Source organism: Mobula birostris, chromosome 24 (genome assembly GCF_030028105.1).
Source record: "Mobula birostris isolate sMobBir1 chromosome 24, sMobBir1.hap1, whole genome shotgun sequence".
Classification (NCBI taxonomy): Eukaryota; Metazoa; Chordata; class Chondrichthyes; order Myliobatiformes; family Myliobatidae; genus Mobula; species Mobula birostris.
Genome location: NC_092393.1, coordinates 62,418,436 through 62,439,722, shown reverse-complemented (window position 1 = coordinate 62,439,722; position 21,287 = coordinate 62,418,436). Strand labels below are relative to the sequence as shown.

Here is a 21,287-nt window from a genome sequence, read left to right as displayed (position 1 = left end):
GCGGGGCCTGTTGCTAGGGGGCGGAGCCTGTGGAAAGGCGGGCCCAGTCTTCTGGAACCGGGCGATCCGCTGGGCGGGTCCTGTTGCTAGGGGGAGGAGCCTGTGCAGAGGGCGGTTCCTGTTCTGGGAACCGAGCGATCCGCTGGGCGGGTCCTGTTGCTAGGTGGCGGGGCGGGGCCCGTGGAGAGGGCGGACCTGCTGGAACTGGAAGCCGACTCGAAGGAAGCCGCTTGGGGCTGGGGCTGGGGTTGGGCTTGGGCTCGGGCTCAGTGCCGCTCTGTAGAGGAAATTTGTGATTTGTAGGCGCTGCCTGGTGTGTGACCGGAGAGCGGAGATTGGAGCATGGAGCGGGTGTGCAGCGGGCTGCCCGAGCCCGGGAACCGCTTATGGGTAAGTAGAGGGGAGAGGGGAGAGGGGAGAGGGGAGAGGGGAGCAGGGCGGAAGTAACCTGATTTATTTCTGAAGCGCTCTACAATAAGAATATTAGAAATATTTCATGATCATTAGGAAACAGGACTCCGAGTAAGCCGTTCGGCCCCTGTTGCCTGATGTACCCCTCAATGTCCAGTCTGCACTTTTACCTCAGCGCCATTCTCCTACACAGAGTCCATGCACTTGCCTACCTTATCAAAAACCTGCATGCCCAGTTATCGGACCTCTGCAGCCTCAAGGATCTTCCACTCTGTAAATGAAGAAGTTTCTTCACCCCTCTGTCCTGAATGCCTGCTCTGGCTTGAGGCCATGAACCCTGGTAGTGAGGCGAAACCTCATCGTCTTTGCATCCTTTCGAACCCTGTCGGTATTTTGTACCTTTAATTATCTCTGACTCTTAAGCACATGAGCTTATTCTTGAACGAACAGGTAAAAATCGTAATAATTTAAATCATTTAAAATAATTTCCCACTCCGGATCGATAAAATAGTTATTTTTAATTACACTTTAGCAGCACTATGACTACTTCAGAATGAGATTTAATATCACTGGCAAATGTGAAATTCGTTGATTTGCTGCTGTAGTAGTGCAATACATAATAAATTAAACTATAAATTGCAATAAGAAATATATATATAGAATTAAACAAGTTATGCAAAAAGCGAGGGGTAAATACTGAGTAAGTGTTAATGGATGCATTGTCCATTCAGAAATTTGATGACAGAGGGGAAGAAGCTGTTCTTGGATCGTTGAGTGTGTGTCTTCAGGCTCCTGTACCTCCTCCTTGATGGTAGCAATGCGAAGAGGGCATGTCCTGGGTGGTGCGGATCCCTAATGATGGATACTGCCATCCTGAGGCATTCCCTTTTGAAGAAGTCCTGCATGCTGGGGTGCCTAGTGCCCATGATGGAGCTGGGTGGTTTTTCCGATCCTGTTCAGCGGCCCCTCCATACCAGATTGTTATGCAACCAGATAGAATGCTCTCCACCGTACTGTACATCTGTAGAAATTTGCGCGGGTCTTTGGTGACAGACCAAATCTCCTTAACTCCTAATGAAATATAGCCGCTGTCTTTGACGACTTTGCACTTAAATGGAACTTTTTGTTTTAACGGTGCTCTTTCTTGCGAAACTTGTGTACAGATGGTTAACTTTCTGAATGCTTGCCTGTGATCCCGCGGCAAGTAAGTTTTTCCTTGCATCGTGCATGAATGTACTTGCGCACATGTAAATAAAGTCGCGATTACCTCAAAATAATCTCCACTCTAATCAACCTGGTGAATCCGTCTCTGTTGTGAGTAGAACATAGAACCGTGCAGCACCCAGGCCCTTCGGCCCATAATGTTGTACAAAACTAATTAAATTAGTAATCAAATACCCAACTAAAGTCATCCTTCTGCCTACACAGTATCCCTGTCCTGCACATTAGTGTACTTATCTTAGAGCCTTTTGAATGTCCCTATGGTATTTGCCTCCACCACCACCCCGAGCCATGCATTCCAGGCACACATCACTCTCTATGTAAAAAAAACTTGCTCCTCACATCTTTAAACTTAACCCTTTCACCTCAAATGCATGCCCTCTGGTATTAGGCATTTCAACCCTGAGAAACAGATACTCTGTGTCCACTCTATATATGTCTCACATAATCTTGTAAACCTCTTTTAGATTTCCCCGTGGCCTCTGCCGTTCCAAAGAAAACAACACAAATTTGTCCGATCTCTCATTATAGCATATACTCTCTAATCGAGGCAGCATCCTGATAAACCTTTTCTGGCCCCTCTCTAAACCCTCAACATCCTTTTTATAATGGGGCAAACAGACCTGGATGCAATACTCCAAATGCGGCCTAACTAGAATTTTATAAAACAGCAGCATAACTTCCTTAATCTGAAGTGCAATTCCTCAACTAGTAAAGGCAAGCGTGACTTATCTCCTCACCAGCCTGTCAATCTGTGCAGTCACTTTCAAGGAGCTATGGACTTGTACCCAGAGTTTCCCTTGTACATTAGCACTGTGGTAGGTCTTACCATTAACAGTGTACTGTCTCTTTACAACTGATCTCCTAAAGTGCACCACTCACACCTGGCTGGGTTAAACTCCATCTGCTATTTCTCTGCCCATATCTGCAATATCCTTTGCTGCTCTTCTATGCTATCCTCACCGCTGTCAATCTTTGTCTTATTTGCAATCTTACTAACTAGGTCATTTGTATATATCACACAGCAGAAGTCCTAGTATGGGTCCTGTCACAGACCCCCAGCCAGAATAAGCCCCATCCACCAGTACTGTCTGTCTTCCATAGGCAAGCCATTTCTGAATCTAAATGGTCAATTCGCCATTGATCCCTTGCATCTTAATCTTCTGGATAAGCCTCCCATGAGGAACCTCGCCTTGATCCATGTAGACAGCATCCACAGTTCTACCTTCATCATCTCCTTGAAAAACTCAATCAAATTAGTAAGATACGTCTTACTCTGCCCAAAGCCATGCTGACTATCTCTATTTAGACCATGGTTTTCCAAATGCTCATAAATCCTATCACTGAGAATCCTCTCCAGTAACTTCCCTACCACTAACGTGAGATTCACCAGTGTATAGTTTCCAAAATTATTTCTGTTGCCTTTTTATAGTAGTATAGAGGGCAACCAGACTCTCATACATATTTCCAAGTGCAGTCTCAGCAAGGCCCTGAATAATGGTTGCAAAAATGCATCTACTTTTATGCTGAGTTCTTTGTGCAAAAATGATTGATGTTCTGTTTGCTGCTTTAAGTTTCATGTAAGGTGTATTATTTGTGCATTAGGACACCCAGGTCACTTTGAACACCAATATCTTTTGGTCCTGACGAAGTGTCTCAGCCAAACCATCGGTTCTTCATTCCTCTCCATAGATGCTGCCTGACCCGAGTTCCAGTATTTTGTGTATGTTACTCCGGATTTCTAACACCTGCGAAATCTCTTGTGTTTATCTTTCAGACTCCTGCTGTTTAAAATTATTTTGCTTTGCTTCTCATTCCAAGTGGGTGACTTCAACATAGGAGTAGACTCGATGGGCTGAATGACCTAATTCTGCCCCTAAGTCCATGTTATTACTATGGATACTATTCCTTTGCCCATTTACCTAGCCTGTCTGAACCCATAATCACCACTTTCAAAATCTTGGGATGTCGACGATCAGATTTTGTAGATTAATTGACTTCATTGGTTAGTACTTTCTAATGCTATTTTCATTCAGCTCCTCATTGTTCGATCTTTTGTCATAGGACATTGTACAACATAGAGACTTTGACCCATTGCATCTGTGCCAACCTTTTAGCCCATCTTCAGTAATCCCACTTCCTTGCATTGGCACTGAATCTTTCTATGTATGCCACCTTGAACCTGTCAAAATGCCTCTCAAATGTATCTGATTCCACCACCAGCATCTCTGGCAATGCATTCCAGCTGTCAACTGCTCTGTATTTTTTTTAAAAAAAGCTCCTAAAATACCTTTAAATTTCCAACCTCTCGCCTTAAAACTGTGTCCTCTTGTTCTTGGTACCCTTACCATGGAAAAGAAGAGATTTTGGCTATCTTCCCTATCAATTTATTTCAAGTAGTAAGCCTTTATCTGTCAGATTCCCCCGTTCGCTCCAGGGAGACCAAGTCTAGCCTTTCTTTTCTTACTCCATAACACAAATCCTCCAGTCCCAGGCAAGATGCTGGTGAACCTTCTCTGTCCTTTCTCCAGAAAAACCTCCTCCTTCCGGCTATGTAGCAACCAGAACTGCATGCAAAATTCCAGGTGTTGTCTAACCTGTATCGTGTAATCGTCCTCCGCTACATTTTGTGGGTTACTGTGGTAGAAAATATTTGCTTTTCCCTTATTTCTCAATACAGTATAATTTCTGCTCTCTCACTCTGCAGGGAATCCCTATTTTCTGCTGCTAATCTTTCATTTCTCTCCCTAATAAATTAGCTTTAATTGTCTGTTTATATTTCTTGTGAGATTACTCTTATTTTCCTTTATCAATGTTTCTTTCCTATGAACACTGAAATTTTGCCAATTCATGCACTTGTTCTTTTAGTCAAATAAACTTTATTCATAATAAAACATTATTTCCAATAATAAAATGCTTGAAGTCTTTTAATTCTTTACAGGAAGAATGTGCGGGATTGGGGACATATTGATCAGTACAGGAGGAAAGTGCCAGGAATGGGAGTGGGGGGGGAGGGGTGTTATGGATCAGTACAGGAGGAATGTGCTAGGAATAGGGACAAATTGATCAGTACAGAAGGAATGTGCTAGGAATAGGGGTATATGGATTATGTACAGGCAGGCAGAAGGGATTATAATTGTGAGCTGAAAGGCCTGTTCCTAAAATATACAGTTGTATTCTAGAATGTTTGTCCTTTTAGCATTTTGTATCTAAAATAACTTGTAATTTGTTTATAAAATCTTAAAATGTTAGTCACTGCCTGTTTCCTGACTTATCTTTGAAATATAGCTTCCCAATCTACAAGGGCCAACTTGCAGTTCATGTTTTTGTATGTCACTTAGGTTCAATTTAAGGATTTCAGACTAAATGAAATCACTTCTGATCATATTATGATCACTTAACTACAGGATTATTTATTAACCATTGCTCATAGCACATTATTAGATCTAAAGCCATCTGTTTCCTTGACTTTCCTCAAAATATTGATCTCAGAAACCATTCCTTGTTTGTTCCACACTGTCACTGCCTGCTTGATTTGCTTTTGTGAGTTGCTGTTGTAGTTATTATTGCTATACATCTGACTTGCTGTCCTCTGCGGTGCTGCCTATTACCATGACTGTTTGGGGCTCTGTGGATAACCTCCCAAGGTTTCCGCCATTTGTTCCTTTGAGCTGCGAACAAACAGATTATATTTAATTTTCTGATCTGTGCTCTGTTCTTTCTGTTGTCTTTTGTCACTTGCTTTATTACCACTTATTTTACCCATCACATTTGAAGGTTACGTACTTGCGTGAGGTTCCTTGTGCTAAAAGATTTCTTGTTACACAGTCACCAGAATTCACTGCACCGGAGGCCATTTGGGTTCATCACATCCATACATAGAACATGGTTATCAATTCACCCCTCATCCTGCATCACCCCAAAGGCAAAGGCCTTAGCTCACTTATCCTATCGTCAAGATATGTCCTCTACTTCAGATAGCATCCTGGTAAATCTCCACTTCACCCTCTCTAAAGTTTCCGCATCCTTCTTGTAATGAAGCAACCAGATCTGAATGTAATACTCCAAATGTGGTCTAACCAAAGCAACATTACCTCATGGCTCTTGAGCTCAATCCCCAAACTATTGAAGGCCAACACACTATGTGCCTTCTTAAACAACAGGAATTCTGCAGATGCTGGAAATTCAAGCAACACACGTCAAAGTTGCTGGTGAACGCAGCAGGCCAGGCAGCATCTCTAGGAAGAGGTACAGTCGATGTTTCAGGCCGAGACCCTTCGTCAGGACTAACTGAAGGAAGAGTTAGTAAGAGATTTGAGGGGGGGGGGGAGATCCAAAATGATAGGAGAAGACAGGAGGGGAGGGATGGAGCCAAGAGCTGGACAGGTGATTGGCAAAAGGGATATGAGAGGATCATGGGACAGGAGGCCCAGGGAGAAAGAAAAAGGGGAGGGGGGGAAAAGCCCAGAGGATGGGACAGAGGGAGAAAATGGAGAGTGAGAGAAAGAATGTGTGTATATAAATCAACTGTACTGCTTCCTAGAGATGCTGCCTGGCCTGCTGTGTTCACCATGTGCCTTCTTAACAACCCGATCAACTTGCACAGTAACTTTGAGGGATCAGAGGACATTGACTCCAAGGTCCCTCTGTTCTTCCACCCTGTTAAGAATCCTGCCATTATGGCTGTACTCTGTCTTCAAGTTTGATCTTCTAAAGAGAATTATTTCACACTTTTCCTGATTGAATTCCATCTGCCACTTCAAATCAAATCAAGTTTAAATATCATTCAACCATAATAGATACAGAAAACGGGAGGAGAAGATGGCGGCGTGCCTATGTGTGCGCAGCCCTTCGGTGAAAAATGATATCGTATCTGTTAAATAGGAGCCATGGACAATTCTGATTTGATGGAGAATGGACGTGAAAGCACAGAGGAACATCTGGAGAAATTTCTGAAACGCCCGTTCGCTGCTGTCATTACTGTGTGGTTGGGAATCTTTTGGAAGGTAGGCCTCAAAGTCCCCGGCCTTGCCTGCTCTTGTCGACCGAGAAGGAGGTCGAATCACTCAGACAGAGATTGCATTCAGTACTCGGTGTCGGAGAGCTGATCAGAGCTCGAAGTTTTCGGATGACTCAAGGGTCGGATTGTGGTTGGCATGGCAGGGAGAGTTTTTCTTCCTTCTCCCATCTGCATGAGATGTGGGACATTTGAGAAAGTTTGAACTTTACTGTGCTCATGGACTTCTTCATTAAGTTATGGTATTGTTGCACTGTTGGTAACTATATGTTATAATTATGTGGTTTTGTCAGTTTTTTCAGTCTTGGTCTGTCCTGTGTTTTGTGATATCACACCGGAGGAAATAATGTATCATTTCTTAATGCATGCATTACTAAATGACAATAAAAGAGAACTACGTGCCTTCATAAACTAAACCGTGTTCCTCTGGGGCCAAGGTGCAAAACAAACAAAATAGCACATTCAAAATGGTGAGCAAAGAAACATATTCATGCAAAAGAAAACATATACAGTTCAATGCCCTGAGCTGCGTGTCCCACAATTAATGGTACAGTCTCCCAGCAGTGCGCAAACACACACAATCCAGCCTGTCATTTCACCACTCGACCATGGGATGACAGCACTGATGGGAGAGGCTAATTCCCCACCAAACACCGCCTCCAATGTTCCTTACCTGATCTGCAGCAGTAGGCAAGTCCACAGCTTGAGGCCTGGTCTTTGCTACAATCAAGTCTACACAGCTTCCATGTCACCTGTCGTGCCACCAGATAAAGGGAACAGACCTGCAGCAACTTACATTATCACTGTCCATCAGAGTCTTGTGATTGCAAGGGAAGTGTCCAAAACAATCTCCCATGGTATACTGCATGCTGCCTTCATGCACCAACTCTGATGCCTATGTGTAGCCGGCAGCAACACAGTCTGCAGCCAGGTCAGCCCCTCCAACATCTTGGCCGGTCCCTTCGATTCCTCGGCCAGTCCTGCTACTCCAATCACTGAGCAGTCTACTGATGGAGTAGCCCTGCAGTACCTGAAGTTCTTGGAGTAGAATTGTCCTGTGACCATAAAAAACATACTTAACAAAGAGAAAAGCACCTTTGGTTGGCTCCCGAGAGGCCGCTGTGTTCAAACGCTTCGCCTTCTTACCAGAAGATCAGCCCAGCTCTGCATCCTAACAATGTCCTATTGTAACGAACTAAGAAAGAGCATTGAGGTAAATCTCCAGGTCCCATCTGGTAGCCTCACTGGTTGCTGGACTTGGAGTGCTCGGACGTAATGGTTGGGTCTGGAATATCGCTGCCTGATGATTCAAACAACAGGCTAGTACAATGGTTTCCCACTTCTAAGTTCAAAAGTCTCAAAAGTTCAAAGTAAATATATTATCTATTGTCACCTGAGATTCATTTTCTTGTGAGCATTCTCAATAAATCCAGTAACCATAATAGAGCCAATGAAAGGCTGCACCAACAGGGTGGACAACCAATGTGCAAAAGACAACAGACTGTGCAAACACAAAAGGAAAGAAAAAATAAATAATAATAAATAAGTAAGCAATAAATGTCAAGAACATGAAGTGAAGAGTCTTTGAAGTGAGGCCATAGTTTTGGAAACAGTTCAGTAATAGGACGAGTAAAGTTATCCTCTGTGGTTCAAGAACCTGAAGCTTGAACTAACATTTCAGAAACTCAAATTCAGGTCCCACCTGGCAACTGTGGGATTTAAATATGGCTATAGTCAGTCCATAGTAATGACCACAAAATGAGTGGATATTGATTTTAAAAATCGGCATTAAAGCCTCCCCCCCACTCCATGGAAAAAAATCGGCTATCCTTGCCCCCTGTGGTTTATATCGAACTCCAGTGACACCAGTGCAGTTGACATGTAAACACTTTCTGAAGTGGCTTCACAAGCTCAGTTAGGGGTGAGCTTTAAATGCTGGTCTTGCCAGATCAGAAAAAGTGAACAAGTTTTTAAAATATTTCATGAAATGCGGCTTAAGATTAAGGCTTATTTTATTTCTGGCATCCATCTCACAACTGAGGGAGTAAAAATTTTAAGTTGCACCCTGTCGCAAAGTACAAGCAATAAGAGTGGAAATGTGGGAGGATATTACTCAAATTCTAAGATTACATACATAATTGTTTTGTATACATGTATGTACAGTCAGATCAATGTGTATTGATAAATCCGATGGCCTGGTGAAAGAAGCTGTCCCGGAGCTAGCTGGTTCTGGTCTTAATGCTGTGGTATCATTTACCAGGCGGTAGCAGCTGAAACAGTTTGTGGTTGGGGTGGCTGGAGTTCCCGATAATCCTTTGGGACCTTTTTCTGCACCTGCTGCAGTAAAGCCCACTGCTCTACTCTCTCTATACCCATGACTGTGTGGTTAGGCATAGCTCAAATACCACCTATAAATTTGCTGATGATACAACCATTGTTGGTAGAATCTCAGATGGAGACGAGAGGGTGTACAGGAGGGAGATATGCCAACTAGTGGAGTGGTGTTGCAGCAATGACCTTGCACTCAACGTCAGTAAGACAAAAGAGCTGATTGTGGACTTCAAGATGGGTAAGACGAAGGAACACATACCAATCCTCATAGAGGGATCAGAAGTGGAGAAAGTGAGCAGTTTCAAGTTTCTGGGTATCAAGATCTCTGAAGATCTAACCTGGTCCCAACATATCAATGCAGCTATAAAGAAGGCAAGACAGCAACTATACTTCATTAGGAGTTTGAAGAGATTTGGTATGTCAACAGAAACACTCAAAAACTTCTATAGATGTACCGTGGAGAGCATTCTGACAGGCTGAATCACTGTTTGGTATGGGGGGCTACTGCACAGGATCAAAAGAAGCTGCAGAAAGTCATAAATTTAGTCGGCTCTATCTTGGGTACTAGCTTACAAAGTATCCAGGACATCTTCAAGGAGTGGTATCTCAGAAAGGCAGTGTCCATTATTAAGGATCCCCAGCACCCAGGGCATGTTCTTCTCTCACTGTTACCATCAGGTAGGAGATACAGATACCTGAAGGCACACACTCAGCAATTCAGGAACAGTTTCTTCCCCTCTGCCATACAATTTCTAAATGGACACTTCCTCACTTTTTAAATATATATTATTTCTGTTTTTGCATGATTTTTAATCTATTCAATATATGTACACTCTGATTTTTTTTGATTGATTTTCTTCTTTATTGAACTGCTGCTGCCAAGTTAACAAATTTCACCGCACATGACGATGATAATAAACCTGATTCTGATTCTGAAAATGTCCTGAATAGAGTGAGATTCACAGTCACAGATGTGAACTGAGCTGAGCTGTCTGCACCGCTCTCTGCAGTGCTCTGCGGATTGAGGGCTTGAGGACAAAGCTGTGAGTGTGCATCCATCCGAAACACAAGAGATTCTGCAGATGCTGGAAATTCAGAGTAACACACACAAAATGCCAGAGGAACTCAGCAGGTCAGGCAGCGTCTGTGGAAAGGAACAAACAGTCAACAGCCTGACGAGAGGTCTTAGCCCGAAATGTCAACTGTTTATTCCTTTCAATGGATGCTGCCTGACTTGCTGAGATCCTCCAGAATTTTGTGCGTGATTGTGATGTGCCTTCCGCTCTCTGCATGTGGGACCTGGGCTCCAAGTTGCACTGTCAGCAGTGGAGCAATTGGGCAATGCCTCTGTGTGTCTGGCCAGCAAACTGAACACTTCTGCCTTGCTCATTGGGTCATTTTTCTCCCTTCAAACCACTTACAGACTTGTCTATTTGTATTTTCTTCTCCGATCTGCAACACGATGTGGTGGTTTTGTTTTATAGCAAATGAAATTCTGACTTTGGGAAGACCTGGGCTGCTGCAGACGTTTTCCTCTCCCCAGGCTTTGGGTGTGAGCGCGTTCCTCAAGCATAGGACTAACATCCACTACCAGCTGCTGGCAGTCCGTCGCCTCTGACCTTTGTCTTCAGTGAACAGTTTGCATCCTAAATCCACTTCAAGCCTTTGAATTGGAGTTTGAATTGTTAGGTAAATAAAGATATTGGAGTTTAGTCTCAGTGCCAGTGAGATAGGCAGGAAGTCTGTGTGCTGAGAGGTTATCTATCCTATGACACATCGGGTGCCACTGAGTGAGGGGTTCTCTGCTGTTTATCCCTCATACCACTGCCCTCCAGATCTGGGGTCCGTCTGTGAAATCCAGATCAAAATCAAGTTTATTGTCACTGACATAGTGTACAGTGTTGCTTTGCAGCAGTGTACGTGCAATACACAAACATTATTATACATTACAATAAGACTATATAAAGTGTGAAAAAGAGGAAATTAGGTTGTGCTTACAGGTTCAGGCCTGTTCAGAAACCATGGCAGAGAGGAAGAAGTTATTCCAGAAACAATGTCATGGATCTTCAAGGGGCCTTAATGGTAGTAATGAGAAATGGGTGTTCCAGACGAAGAGAGTCCTTCATGATCGGTGCTGCCTTTTTGAGGCATCGTCTTTTGAAGATGTTCTGGATGCTGGGGAGGCTGGTGTCCATGATAGAGCTGGCTGAGTGTACAACCCTCTGTAGCTTTTTCTGATCCTGTGCAGTAGCCCCTCCATACAAGACAGTGATTCAGCCAGTGTGAATACTCTCCACACTGCTAATTAAATATCTTGCTCAGTGGAGTGTGGGCAAAGGAACTGTAACTGTATCTATCATTCTGGGAGATAAAACAGTTCATTCTCCAAAACTACTTTCTACCCATATGGCCTCACTGGACGATTCCCCCAAGAATGTCTTCTCTAAGTACCGCTGTTACATTCTTTCTTATCAAAAAGGCTGCACCCCTTTACTGCCCAGAACAGAAGGTGCAGCATCTCTCCAAACCATGAGCAAGAGCCATCGTGAAAGGATTCCTGCGATCATTTTGTGTCTGAACGGTGATAATCTGATTGTTCAATTACCTCTCCGGCCTTTTGTAGTGTGTAAAAGAAAGGCAATTAGAAAAACGAATGGGCCATCAGACTCCTCATATCTGCTCCATTCAGTAGGATTGTAGCTGAATCTTTATCTCAGCCACTTTTCTACACTGGTTCTTGTTTCCCTTATCAAATAAACCTCGATCTGTCCTGACTACGCTCAGAGGCACGGTCTCCACTGCCCCCTAGGGCAGAGTCTCAAAGCTTCAGCGCTGTCCGGGTGAGGAAATCAATTCCTATCTTCATTCTGATTCCTCTTTTGACCTGCGACCTTTGGGTTTAGACACATGGACTGGGCATGCTCATCCCTCCTGCCCAACGTCGTTCAGAATTTTGTCTGCTTCCCAAAGGCATGATGGTGTGCAGATGGTTGGTTCGCAGCCTCCAGGCACAAAGGTGAGATCATTCAAATTTCATGTGCTAAACCTCGTTGTGATTTTACACCATCAACCTGACTTTCCTGTGTTGCAAGATACCTTCCCTACCCACCACCCTGGCTTCCACTGTCAGGACCCACAGATAATAATCAACGTCCTATTGTTTGCCCGATAGTTCTGCCTTAGTTGTGGTTTCAAGCCCCACTCTGATGACTCACAGTTGCACACTGGAGAAGTATGCTGGAACTGCTGTCCTGTCATTTTGATTGGACGGTATGGTAATGTAATGCTGTTACAACTCTTGCAACACAAGTTCAATTCTGCTGTCTGTAAGGAGTTTGTACATTCACGTGACCACGTGAATTTCCTTAGTTTCCTCCTACGTTCCAAAGACATACGGTTAGGGTCAGGTTTACTAAGTTGTGGCCGCACCGGAAACATAGTGATACATGTGGGTTGCCTCCATCTGCAGACAATGTTGTTGACGCAATCAATGCAATTCACTCTGTTTCAACATACATGTGACAAATAAAGCTCATCTTTACTCTTTTAATTTTTAAACCAAGGCCTCAGGAAGACATAAAACATGGCATTATTTTGAAGAATGACATGGAATTATCAAGGTGATCTAGTCCTCTGAGCTGGAAGGGATGATCTGATCCATGCTGGCAGCAGGTTCCTTGGGCCAACAAGTCCATGCTGACCTAGTTGTCTCCTTGAGGTAGTCCCATTTCTTGACTCTTGGCCTATATCTCTTGAAACTTTTATTGTCTACATACTTGTCGAAATGTCTTTTAAATGTTATGATTGTACCCGGCTCCTTTCTTATCCCACCACTCTCTTCCCTCTTTTTTAAAAGTTGCCCCTCAGATCCCATCTAAATCGTTCCCTCTTTCCTTCATCTGTGCCCTCTAGTTTTGGACTCTCCTACCATGGGAAAAAATCTGTGATCATTTACATTATACACGGCCCTCATGATTTTACCTCGGCCTCCTACGCTCCCAGGAAAATGAATCCCAGCCTATCCAGTTGCTGCTCCTAGCAGAAGCCCTCCAGTCCTGGTAATGCCCTTATACATCTTTTCTGCACTCATACAAGCTTAATGATGTGCTTCCCGCGCCCATTTTGCTAATGTTTTAGTCAAGTTTTTACTTGCTGAGTTTCCTCATTTTGCTGTTGTCGCCTGGTATTTTCTGTTTTGTTGTGCTCTGGGTTGTTCTGCCAAGCGTGGAGGGCTTCCTATGTTGGTGCTGGATTGTGTGGTGACATTTGCGGTTTCCCCCCAGCATTTCATTGTATATGTTGGTTGTTAACACAAATGATGCATTTCACTGTTTGTTTCCGTGTACACACAATAAATAAATCTGAATCTGTAGATTCAGATTTATTTATAGGTGATGAACTTGGAGCATGGATCAGTACATGGAACTATGAACTTGAGGCCATTACAGAGACTTGGTTGAGAGAGGGACAGGAATGGATGCGTAATGTCCCAGGGTTTCAATGTTTTAGAAAAGGTAGAGAGGTAAAGAGGGAAGGGAGAGTTGCACTGCTAATCAAGGACAATATCACAGATCTGCACTCAGAGGGGACATAATGGTGGAGGGGGGATGGGGAAGTGTTCTCCACTCACTTTATGTCACTCTGGTGGTTCTGTAGTACAATCCCATCAATAGCCACTAGGACATTGAGGAACAGATATTAAGGCAGATTAAGGAAAGGTGCAAAAATACAGGACAGGTATGTTTCTGTCAGAAGGAAGGACAAGAATGGCAAGGATGTTGAGGGAGGAGATGAATTTAATCAAGGATGAAAAGGAAAAGTACGTAAAGCTTAGGAAGCCAGAATCAAACAGAGCCCTTGAGGGCTATAAAGAAGCCAGAAAAGAATGCAAGAAGAAAATAGGAAAGCCAGAAGGGGTCATGGAAAGCCCTTGGCAAGTAGGATTAAAGAGAATCCCAAGATATTCATACATCAGGAGCAATAAGATAACTAAGGAAAAGGTGAGACCACTCAAGGATAAAGGGGGAAACATTTGCTTGAGCATAGAACGTAGAACAGAACAACACATAACCAGGCCATTTGGCTCACAATGTTGTGCCGAACCAACTAAAAAGCAAATCAAAATTACCCAAACACTAGTCCCTCCGACCTATACCAAGTCCATATCCCTCCATCTTCCTTACAACCATGTGCCTATCCAAATTTCTCTTAAAAGCCTCTTATGTATTTGCCTCTACCACCACACCAGGCAGCATTCCTGGCATCCATGACTCTCTGAGTAAAAAAACTTGGACCTTCACATCCCCTTTGAATCTAACTCCTCTCACTTTCAATGCAGGCCCTCTGGTATCAGACTTGGATGCAAAGGACATGGACGAGGTTTTTAATGAGTACTTAGATCATTATTTACCAAGGAGTAGTAGTTGAAGGGTAGGGAGATCAGTGCTGAGAGTATAAATATATTAGAGTATTTCAGAGTGAAGGAAAAGGTAGTGATGGGTCTCTTAAAGAACACTAAGGTGGATAAGTCCCCAGGGCCTGATGGGATATACCCCAGGTCATTTAGGGATGTAAGTGAAGAAATTGATGGAGCTTTGACCAATATCTTTGTGTCCTCTCTAACCATAGGTGAGATTCCAGAGGACTGCTGAGAGCTAATGTTGTTCCATTATTCTAGGAGGGAACAGGGAATAATCCTGGAAACTATAGACCAGTGAGTCTCACATCAGTGGTAGGGAAGTTACTGGAGTGAATTCATAGGGATAGGATTTATGAGCATTTGGAAAACCAGGGAGAGACAGCATGTCTTTGTCCGGACTTACTAATGACTGAGTTTTTTGACAAGGTGACGGGGATGATTGATGAAGGTAGGGCTGTGGATGGGTCTACATGGATTTTAGTAAGGTGTTGGGCAAGGTCCCTCATGGGAGCCTCATGAGGGAGATTAAGATGCATAGGATCAATGGTGAATTGGCCGTTTGGATTCTATTGGCTTGTCCATAGAAGACAGGGTGGTGGTCAAAGGTTTTATTCTAGCTGGAGGTCGTGATTAGTGGTGTCCGCAGGGATGTGTACTAGTTTGTGATGTAAATAAATGACCTGGATGAAAACATAGATGGGTGGGTTAGGAAGTTTGTAGATGATATGAAGATTGATATTCTTGTGGATAGTTTTGATGACTGGCAAAGTATACAGTGGATTATAGATGTGTTGCAGATGGGTGGAGAAATGGCAGATGGAGTTTAACTGGCCAAGTATGAAGAGTTGCACCTTGGTAGGTCAAATATAAAGAGACAGCACACTGTTAAGGGCAAGATCCTTCAGTGTTGGTGAGTAGAGGGACCTTGGGGTCTAAGTTTATATCACCCTGAAAGTGGTTACATGGTTGATAGGGTAGTTAAGAAGGCATATAGCATGCTTGCCTTTATTAGTTGAGGCATTGAGTCTAAAAAGTCAGAAAGTTATGTTGCAGCTTTATAAAACTCTAGTTAGCTCTCTTCTGGAGTCTTGCTTACAGTTCTGGTCACCCCATCACAGGAAGGTTGTCGAGGCTTTGGAGAGGGCGCAGAAGAGGATTACCAGGATGTTGCCCGTATTAGAGGGCATGAGAGATTGGACAAACTTGAAGCGACGGAGGCTGAGGAGAGATCTGATAAAGGATTGTGAGAGGCGTGAGAGAGTTATAGGAGTATGAGTGGGTTAAAATGTCTAAAGCCAGAGGACATGCATTTAAGGAAAGAAGAGGTAATTTCAAAGGAGGTGCAAGGAACAAGTTTTTTACACAGAGAGTGGTGGGTGCCTGGAAAGTGCTGATTGGGGTGGTGGTAGAGGCAGATACATTAGGGACTTTTAAGGGATGTTTAGATAGGACAGTGGAAGGATATGGACATTGTGTAGACATAAGAAATTAATACAGTTGGTCATTTGATGACTCATTTATTTGCTTTGGCATAACATTGTGGGCTGAAGGGCCTGTTCCTGTGTTGTAGTGTTCTACGTTCTATAGCCGTGGCAGTGGCTTTGTTCTTTAATTTTAAAAAATATATTTCAGTGGATGTAAATCATTTTTGGTCTGGAGCAGTGAGAAATGTGTAGAAATTCCAATTTTGTTATGCAGGTTAAACTTGATTGTTGTCTCTCCATCAATTCTGCCTTTGTTGCTACAGCATTTTCTGTTTTTATGAACTGGTGTGTTGAATTTCTCTTTGGGGTATGGTTACTGTGAGAGGCAGTTGTGTAGGTGCTTTGATGAGCCATTGCATCTTACTTCAAGCATGTAATTCTCCAACAAAGGAAACCGTTCCATTATACATAGGATTAATATTTGATTCAGATGCAACATTTGGTGGTTTAGAAAATTCAAATGACATGTTTGTACCTGGCCGTTGGCTCTCATCCCAGTGCTGCGGATCAGGGCTGGTATGGCTTGTTGATTTAAATACGTAGTCATCCATTTAAGGCAAAATTGTTGAAATTAATTTCTTTGAGGGCTGTGGGTCTTTGGGACTCATTGTGATGCTATTACTGTGTCAGCTATAAGACTGGGTTCAAGTCCTGCTGCTGTCTGTAAGAAATTCTCCCCACGACCACTTGGTTTTCCTCTTGGGCTCTAGTCTCCTCTCACATCACAGAGATGTTTGGGTTAGGATTGGTTAGCTCAGGGAATGCTATATTTGTGCTGGGAGCATGCTGGCTCTTGTGGGCTACTCCCAGCATGTCTTTGCTGATTTGATTTGATGCAAATATTACATTTCACTATCATACACAAAATGTTGGAGGAACTTAGCAGGTCAGGCAGCATATACTGTATGGAAAGGAACAAACAGCCAACATTTTAGGCCAAAGCCTTTCATGTCCCAAAACATCGACTGTTTATTCCATTCCATAGATGCTGTCTGATCTTCTGTATTCTTTGAGAATTTTGTGTGTGTTACTCTGGTTTTCCAGCAGCTGTAGAATCCCTTGTGTTTATGATGCTTTTCACTGTATGTTTCGATGTATATGTGGCACCTAAAGCTAATCTGGTATTTTGAAAGCAGTATTTGAAGACTTTTAAGACAGTTGGACAAATATTTGATAAGCAAGGGACGATAGATTTTCATGGATACCTGGGAAATGCACACTTGAAGTTTCAGATGGTCAGCCACGACCATAAGACCATACACCATAAGGGATAAGAGCTGGATTAGGCCTTCTAGCCCATCAAATCTGCTCTGCCATTTCATCATAGCTGATCCATTTTTCCTCTCAACCCCATTATCCTGCCATAAGCTTTCACGCCCCAATTAATGAGGAATTTATCAACATCCGTCTTAAATGCACCCACTAACCTATCATCCACAGCCACCCATGGCAAGAAATTCCACAGATTCACCAATTCATCTCCCTCTAACTGAAAAACACTCTCCTCATTTCCATTATAAATGGATGTCTTTTTATTCTGAGGTTGTGCACTCTGGTCTGAGACTCCCCCACAATAGGAAACATCCTTTCCACATCAACTCTATCTAGACCTTTCAACATTTTATAAGTTCCAATGAGATCCACCCTCAGTCTTCTAAAATCCAGCAAGTACAGGGCCAGAGCCATCAAACGTTCCTCATACAATAACCATTTCATTCCCAGCATCATTCTCATGAACCTTCTCTGAACTCTTTCCGAAGTCAGCACATGTGGATGAACAACACAAGCTACCACTGTCTATGTCCCCTCCTTGTCCTACACCTGCCAAAACACACCTCCACATACCTACTGCTTTCATCTCAATCTTCACGCCCCCCAGCCCCACTTCCCACCAACTCCCCAGTCTTCACAAACTCACCTTCACTTCTGAGCAGGTGAGAAGTGCTCTGGTGAACTCAGACACTGCAAGGCATTGGGACTGGAGGACCGGATGGTGTGAACCCCAGGGGCCTGAAGGAGTGTGCTGAGCAGTTGTGTGGAATTCTGCAGTGCATTTTAAATCTGAGTCTCAGCCTGGAAAGGGTCCCGACTATGCAAAACATCATGTATTGTCCCAGTACCCAAGAAGGGCCAACCAAAAGTCTTGAATGACTACCGTCCAGTGGCCCTGACCTCACACATCATGAAGACCCGAGTAAGGCTGGTCCTGGCTCACCTCTGACCCCTGGTTTGATCAGCTCTCGATCCCCTGCAGCTTACCTACCAGGAGCACATGGGAGTTGACAAAGCTGTCATCTACCAGCTGAACAGAGCCTACTCCTATTTGGATAAGCAGGGCAGCACTGTGAGGATTATGTAGTTTGATTTCTCAAGTGCCTTTGATAGCATACAGTCTTCATTGCTGGGGGAAAAGCTCCATTCAGTGCATTCAGTACATTCATTGTATCCTGGATAATGGGCTCCCCGACTGGCAGACCACAGTTTGTGCAGCTTCAGAGCTGTGTGTCAAACATATATATAAGCAGCACTGCGTCCCCATAGGGGACTGTATTGGCTCTCTTCCTGTATACCTCAGACTTTAGATACATCATTGAGTCATGTCATCTGCTAAAATTCCCTGATGACTCAGCAATAGTCAAGTGTATAAAGGGAGGATGGGAGGACAGGGCCCTGGTGAAGGACTTTGTCAAATGGTGCAAGCTGAATCATATGCAGCTCAACATCAGTACGACCAAGGAGATGGTGATAGACTTTAGGATGACTAAGCCTGCACTGCTCCCTGTTACTGTTGATGGTGAGGACCTACATGTACCAGGGGTGCATCTGGATGACAGACTTGAGTGGAGCACCAACACAGAGGCTGGGCACAAGAGGGGCCAGAGTCGCCTCTACTTCCTGAGACTGAGGTCCTTTGGAGTTTGCAGGCCTCTCCTTCACATTTCCACCAGTCTGTTGTTGCCAGTACAAACTTCTATGCGGTGTGTGCTGGTGCAATGACATCAACGTGGATGATGCCAACAGGTTCAATAAACTGATTAGAAAGCCTGACTCTGTTATAAGAATCAAAATGGACACACTCGAGGCTGTCGTAGAACAAAGGACCCTACGGAAGATTCTGGCAGTTGTGAACAATATTTCTCACCCTCTGCATGCCACAACTGCACTGCACCAAGGAGCGATATGAGGTCATTCTTACCCTCAGCCATTAGGCTCTATAATAAGTCAACCTATAGCCGGGGAAGTGATGACTCCCTCCTGTTAGACTGTTAGAGGTAACTTATTTTTTATTCTTTCTTACATCTCTTCTAATATTTGTATGTCAGTGTACGTGTAATGCTACTGTGACACTGTAATTTCCTTTGGAATCAATAAAGTATCTATCTATAAGAGGCATAAAACTGCTCACAATTCTCCGAATGATGCTTTACCAGTGCCTTATAAAGCCTCAACATTACATCCTTGCTTTTATATTCTTGTCCTTTCAAAATAAATGTTAACATTGCATTTGCCTTCCTCACCACTGACTCGACCTGTAAATTAACCTTTAGAGAATCCTGTGCGAGGGCTCACAAATCCCCTTGCACCTTGAATTTTTGAATTTTCTGTCCGTTTAGAAAACAGTCTATGATTTTGTTCTTTCTATCAAAGTGCATGACCAAACACTTCCCTCCACTGTATTTCATTGGCTACTTCTTTGCCCATTCTCCTCATCTATCCACATGCTGAAGATACACTGCTTCCTCAACACTGCCTGCCCCACTACATATCTTCATACCGTCTGCAAACTCGTCCACAAAGCTATCAATTCCATCATTTGAATCATTGACATATAGTGTAAAAAGAAGTGGTCCCAACATGAACCTCTGTGGAACACCACTAGTCACTGCTGCCAACCAGAAAAGGCACCCTTTATTCCCACTCTTTTACTCTTGCCAATCAGCCAATGCTATATCAATTCTAGTATCTTTCCTATAATATCTTGTTAAGCAGCCTCATGTGTGGCACCATGTCAAAGGTCTTCTGACAATCCAAGTACAGAACATCCAACGATTTTCTTTTGCCTAACCTGCTTGTTATTTTCTCAAAGAATTCCAACAAGTTTGTCAGACATGATTTCCCCTTAAGGAAACCATGCTGACTTTGGCCATTGTTGTCATGTGCCTCCAAGCACCTTGAAACCTCATCCTCAATAATCAAGTCCAACATCTTCCTAACCACTGAGATCAGGATAACTAGCCTATATTTTCCTATCTTCTGCTTCCCTCCCTCTTGAAGAATGGAACGACATTTACTATTTTCCAGTCCTCTGGAATCAGGCTAGAATCAATTGACTCTTGAAAGATCACTACTAATGCCTCCACAATCTTCAGCCACCTCTTTCAGAACACTGGGGTGTAGTTCACCTGGTGCAGGTGACTTATCTATCTTCAGACCTTTCAGCTTCCCAAGCTCCTTCTCTCTAGTGATAGCAACTGCACTCATTTCTGTCCCCCATTTCAGCACGTAGGCAGGTTATGAGAATGAGCAAAGAAGGGAAAATGGAATACAGTGTAGGGAAGTGTATGGTCATGCACTTTAATATTCTCCCTGACGCCCTTGAACTTCTGACATACTGCTAGTGTTTTCCACAGTGAATGTGAATGCAAAATTCTTATTTAGTTCTTCTGCTATTTCCTTGTCCCCTAATACTAACTACCTCCAGCATCACTTTCTAGCAGTCCGATATCTACTCTTACCTCTCTATTACATCTTTTGGTATCCTCTTTGATATTATTGGCTAGTGTACCTTCATATTTCATCTTTTCCCTCGTTATGGCTTTTTTAGTTGCCACAACTTTATTGAAATTTGGAGCAGGCTTGAGTTTCTGCTCTGGGTTTTCTCTGCATTTTGCAGAGTTAGGTCATGCTGTTCAGTTGTGGTGTAATTCTTGGTGATTTTGTTGATTAAAAAGCATTCGAACTCAACCGGTTTTTCACTTGCGATAAAATGCAGCTGGTTGAAAAGGTTTTTCATAGCAATCAACTGATTATCTCAAGCAAGATTGTGTTTTGCTATTTCTAACTGTTTGTTTCTATATTTGCTATCAACAACACTCTGAGAACAGCCACCCTCTTCACCAGGCCACGTTGTTGTCCATTACAGAGGCAGTAGTGAACTGTCCGCTCCTTCCAGCCATGTCTCGTCTCTTTTTCCAGAGTGGTGGGTTTAACTTTGAACCCACCCTTTCTTACCTAATGTTGATGGGTGTGCTGTGGTGGTAGCTTCACCAACAAGTGGTCTCTGCCCCTGCTTTGTACCTTTGCTGAATTCAAGAAGGCATATGGACAGCTGGTTACCAGCACAGACACAAGGCAGTGGAATCCCAGAGTGGCCCCGCTGAGGAGAGGAAGTTAGATCTATTGG

General features: G+C 43.4%; 1 protein-coding gene and 1 long non-coding RNA gene across 5 annotated transcripts in view; one reads left to right on the top strand and one right to left on the bottom strand.

Moving 5' to 3' along the window:
• Nucleotides 1-210: 210 nt before the first annotated feature.
• The window catches only part of abcc3 (ATP-binding cassette, sub-family C (CFTR/MRP), member 3), a 193,077-nt gene continuing 172,000 nt past the window's right edge, over nt 211-21,287 (top strand). For all 3 annotated transcript variants that reach the window (XM_072242475.1, XM_072242476.1, XM_072242473.1), the window contains exon 1: nt 211-390. In XM_072242475.1, the coding sequence (XP_072098576.1) occupies nt 343-390 (48 nt within the window). In that variant the 5' untranslated portion in view covers nt 211-342. The remainder of the gene's footprint in view (nt 391-21,287) is intronic.
• The window catches only part of LOC140187310 (uncharacterized), a 110,267-nt gene continuing 89,700 nt past the window's right edge, over nt 721-21,287 (bottom strand). For both annotated transcript variants that reach the window (XR_011883058.1, XR_011883059.1), the window contains 2 exons: nt 7,323-7,704; nt 721-793 (listed from right to left, as the gene is read on the bottom strand). This is a non-coding gene — a long non-coding RNA (uncharacterized lncRNA). The remainder of the gene's footprint in view (nt 794-7,322; nt 7,705-21,287) is intronic.